Source organism: Pteropus vampyrus, unplaced genomic scaffold (genome assembly GCF_000151845.1).
Source record: "Pteropus vampyrus isolate Shadow unplaced genomic scaffold, Pvam_2.0 Scaffold89, whole genome shotgun sequence".
In the NCBI taxonomy this organism is placed as follows: Eukaryota; Metazoa; Chordata; class Mammalia; order Chiroptera; family Pteropodidae; genus Pteropus; species Pteropus vampyrus.
The window spans coordinates 616,106-621,054 of record NW_011888870.1 but is presented as its reverse complement, the minus strand read 5'-3'; the positions used below and the strand labels follow the sequence as shown (position 1 = coordinate 621,054).

Here is a 4,949-nt window from a genome sequence, read left to right as displayed (position 1 = left end):
AGTGGGCGTTGGTGGCATTTATCTGTTCCTCTTAAGCTGTCACTCTCACCTGGAATTGATCCCAGGGCCAGGAGTGCACTGAAAGGTGCTGCTCTCTTTCCTGCGCCTGGTGGGGGTGCTTCTGGCACAGCCAGGCTGTCCCTGCCTCTCCCAGCTGGAACTGAAGGGGCCTCTTTACTGTATTGACCTAGGACCGTGGCTGTAGGGACTGCCTGGGAAGGGTAGGGATTATTTATTTTGACAAGGGAGGGCCATGGATGATTTATTCAGGGAGATAAAAATAAAGAAAAGTGGTCCCCTGTTGGTAGACCCTATGGCTTCTGATGGCTAAAAAGGCATTTGGAGATGCTTTGCACTTGGGTTAGCGTGGAAGGCTTGAGCAGGGATTTTGATGGAATCTTCTCCAAACACTGGAAAGGCTCAGGATTTGAGGGTTTGAACTATCTTCCCCCGCAGGTAATAACTGGTTAAACCAGTCAGCCCTGAACTCCTGCCCCACCTGGCTCCTCTCAGCTCAAGAGGGGTGTGTTTGCTCCTAAGAAATCAGAAGTAGAGTCATTAACTTTGAGCCAGCCCCAGCCAAAGTGTCCGGAAAATGCAACTTGCCCCGAGGAACCCCAGGAATAGTCATTGATCGGGTAGCCAAAGTCATGGGAGAATAACCTCCAAAAACTTCTAAAACGGGTGTTGGCCAACTTTTTCTACAAAGCACCAGATAGTAAGTGTTTTAGTCTATACAGGCCAAGAGGCATAATTGAGGATATTACGTAGGTACTTATATAATCATTTAAAATACAATTCTTTAAAAATATGAAAAGCAGGGTTAGTTCACAGACTGTACAAAAAGAGTCCCTAGGTCCCATTTGGCTTGAGGACTGCAGTTTGCTGATGACCCCTGTTTTAAAGGCTGGATGGAGATCCAATTCTCAAACCAGACATTCGTTTTCAATGGTTCAATTTCCCAGATGTGAGCGCTATCGTGAGGGACTTAACTTGAGGGAGGGATTAGGAAGAAGAAAGAAGGGAAGGGAAGGCTAGTTCGGGTTGTAGCTCTCTGACAGAGATGGGTCAAAAGAGAGGTGAGAGGGCCACTGATGGGGTGACAACCCTCTTCATACCCATGTGATTTTTTTAATGACTAAGAATAGATGTGTTGGGGAGATGTCACCATAATGGTTGTTAACCCCAGGGTTCGTTCACCGTCGGCCCGTTTACTTATCCTCACTGTCTATAGATTTCATAGCTGCAAAAAGTGACCAGTTTGTGAGGCGTTTCTGGCCTCCTAAAGGCATCAGGCCAGCCATTAAAACACTTTCGGGCTTTCATTTGTCTGTGTGACCTGGAACAAGTTATTTAACCTCTCTGAGCCTCAGTTTCCTCATCTGTAAAATGAAGACGATAATAGCACATGCCTCCGAGAGGTTTTATGAGGGTAAAGGAAATATATGTGCAACACATCCAACAGCTCTTAGCCGTGCTCAATACCATTCATTTTCTCTTGACTCCCTCTTTTCTCTGCCACTGCTGACTGCTGATTTGGCTTGTTCTGTTCTTTTTTGGGTAAGGCTGGGAAAGAAGGCATGGAAGGAAGTCCCCCATCAGTGGGCAGGCAGGAGAAAGAAGACGAGTCCTCTGATCCAGAAAACACAAGGACAAAGAAGGTAAAGTGTGTCTCAGAGGCCAGCAGGGTAGCCATGTCTGCACAATAGCCTTTGGGCGCCTAGTCTGCCCAGTGATGCCTGCCGCATGGGACGTGTCCCAGACCCCACCAGTGGCTCCATGAATGAAGCTGTCTTCCCAGCACTTCCTGGCAGAATGACTGTCCACACAGCCCTTCTGGGGAGATCCTCGACCACATGCCTTGACTCTGTCGTACTCTCCAGAAACTTGGCTGTGCTCGTAAGAGAAATCATGTCCCCAAAAAAAGACTTGAGCTTCGGAGCCAGGCTCCCAAAATAGGAAGGTCCCGTGGGAGAGGCTGGGATGGGAGGGAGGGCTTTGAGTACTCCATCTAGGGCCCTGACCTCAGCAGGCCCAGACCCTGGGATTAATGAGACATCGCCTGTGCTCGTAAAGATTATTTTACATAATTAAAATGAAAAACCCAGTTACAGTGCTACGGCTGCCGCAGCCAAAAGAAATGTCCTTGGAACATGGCCTGCTTCATGCCTTACCGGTCAGGAGAGGCAGAAAGATGAGTATCACTGTCAGGGAAGCTGATCTCCTAAATCTGGCTGCTGGGTCCGTAGGCTACTGGGGACATGAGTTTCAGGAGGGGCCTACTGTGAGCCAGGCTATGGAAGTCGCACCCTTGCTGGGAGATGGTGCTTGGAGGAATTTTATGGGGGACTTTGCCATAGTTACGTTTAGTGATGCCCCTATGTGCAAGGAAATAGCTCCGGCAAGCTGATTTATTTAGTGTTTATAACTTAATCATTCATTTGTTCATTTAAAAATTATTTATTGAGCACCTATTATGTACCAGGGGTTGAAATTCTTTGTGCCACTTTAAACGTAGTAGATTAAGCACTAAAGGCTTATTCCAAACCCTGTGCTGTTTTGAGCCTTGTCCTAGGGATGAATCAGTGACGTGGGACTTGAGCAGTTTACAGCTTCTAATTACCCAGTAAGTGTTCCCAGGTAGAAGTAAGGACATCAAGATCTTTCTGGTTTGAGAGGTCCTGTGGCTAAAGCTTGTGCCCTCCACTTGAAGACCAAGACCACTCCTCAGCCACCTTCTGACCCCCATTCTACATTTTTATTCAGGATCAGGACTGGGACAGTGGCAGTGAAGCAGAGGGAGAGAGCTGGTACCCCACGAACATGGAGGAACTGGTTACAGTGGACGAGGTGGGGGAGGAAGAAGATTTCATCATGGAGCCCGACATCCCGGAGCTGGAAGAGATCGTGCCCATTGACCAGGACAAAGTCTGCCCAGAAATACGACCCTATGTGACAACCGACTTACACCTGGACTTAGCCAAGGATTTCACCAAGGAAGGAGCCAAAACCATAGGTAACGGGGCTGCAGAAATCAGCCTCACGTCGCCCAGAGAAGTACCTTCTGCTTCCACGAGCTGTCCCAGTGACACGGACGTGGAAATGCCTGGCCTAATTCTGGAGGCTGAGCAGAAGCCAGCTGAATTCGAGACAGGCCTCTTGCTGGAGGGTTCAGATTGCTACGAGAAGCAGGCAAAGGGAGCAGAGAGCTCAGATGTTCGTCTGTCCCCTGCACTCCAGCAAATGTCTTCCCCCAAGCCAGCGGAGGAGAGGGCCCAGCAGCCTAGTCCATTTCTTGACGATGACAAAGCCAGGGGGACCTCCGACGATGGGGCTCGTGAAGGCAGCCCCCTGGAAGAGAAAGCCAGCCCCGCCACCGAAGCCAGCCTCCAAAGCCAGGCTTGCCAAGGAGTGTCAACCCAGGGTAACTACCTCCCTTTCCTCCCGTGTGGCTGGGTCGATGGGACCATCGCTCACTTAGAGAAAGAGGGAGGAGGGCGTGTGCAGGCTGGAATGAACACATGTGAGGTTTCAACCGGCATTCAGGCTGGTGCAGAAAGCAAGCTTCTAAAAGCCTGGCTAAACTCTTAGAGCTTTTAGGCAGATGATGTAAAGGAAATCAGATAGGAGGCCACACATTTTCTGAGAAGCAAACTCAGATAGGACAGACTTCTCTGAATTTACGGGAGCCCAGATGGACTCTGACAACTAAAATCAGCAAAGGTTTTGAGTTATCAGCCAAAGTTCCTCGGGGGGCAGCAAGCAGCCTCTGCTTGCACGACAGAGGACCACCCAGGCCATTGTTTCTGTGTGGCCTGAGAGAGGGGCTGAGAGCATGGGAGGCCGAGAAAGGAGCAGGCAGAGGGAAGAATGAGGGGTTCACTAAGAGATACAGCCCGTTCCCCTCTTACTGCCCGAGACCCACTTTTCTCCAGAGCCTGACGATAAAACGAGCTCGTCCTGGACTCTCCTCTGCCTCCATGGAAGGTGGTGGTTTGTGTGTGCTCTGCACTATGACATCATGAAAGACAGGGTTTAAAATAGGCTAAGCCCTGTCTCCTCTGCCAAGTGGAAACTAAGATCCAACAAGTGCGCCGGGAGCAGGGAGGGGGAGTAGCCCTGGGTGTTCTTTCTGTGAAAATAACTAAAGATTCATTTCACAGAAGGCCTGCAGCATTCCAAAGGCTAAAGTAAGGGGGCCAAGGGTCAGGGGCAGAAACTATAGAGGAAAGGCTTCAAAATAAACATTTCGACCCAGTGCTCTGTGGCTGGCACAAGCTGTTAGGCGAGCTGGAGGCTTGGGCTCTCCTCCATGTCAGGCTGACCTGAGCTGTTTTGCACCTTCATGAATCTGCGTCTCCATGGAAACTCTGTCATGAGCTGCCTTCCTGTTGCTAGAGAAACGCTGAGGCCTGGGCTGTGGCTAGAGAAGGCAAGAATAAAGGAGTAAAACATTCACCTTGCTCTGGGGAACCCCTTTTCTTCTGCGATATTGGTCTCAGCATGCACTGGTGTTCGTGGCTCATTAGCGTACCCAGTGTTTGGTGTTCATCTTTAATAACACACCTCGACAAGCTTGGTGTGAGGACGGCACGGTCTTTCTTGCCAGCCTCAGTACTCCTGTGGACGTCAGCACAATTTCTGCCCTTTGGTAATGCTTCTGCCTGCGGAGATGGAGTGATGTGGATGGAGTGATGTTGGCGGGGGCGGGGGCGAGGGGTGGGGGGCGGTTGTGGGGCTGGATCATCCCAAGCAAAGGCATCAGCAGCCCATCCCCCATGGGCCTGATGCAAAGAGTTGCCGAGTTTTCTTAAGTGTGCATTCTTCTGACACTGGGAAAAGCTGTTAATTATAGCACTTGGGTCCTAATGAGCAGTCCTCACCCAGGCCCCATGTTATTAAGCAGTGCAAGGGATCAGTCCCGATCACACAGTGCAAGGAATAGAATC

The 4,949-nt window shown here is 50.1% G+C and overlaps 1 protein-coding gene across 1 annotated transcript in view; it reads left to right on the top strand.

The window, feature by feature from the left end:
- RBM20 (RNA binding motif protein 20) overlaps positions 1-4,949 on the top strand; it is a 171,710-nt gene that overhangs the window by 154,352 nt on the left and 12,409 nt on the right. Inside the window, exons 10-11 of the mRNA XM_023532720.1 lie at positions 1,566-1,661; positions 2,767-3,424. Coding sequence (XP_023388488.1) covers positions 1,566-1,661; positions 2,767-3,424 — 754 coding nt within the window. The remainder of the gene's footprint in view (positions 1-1,565; positions 1,662-2,766; positions 3,425-4,949) is intronic.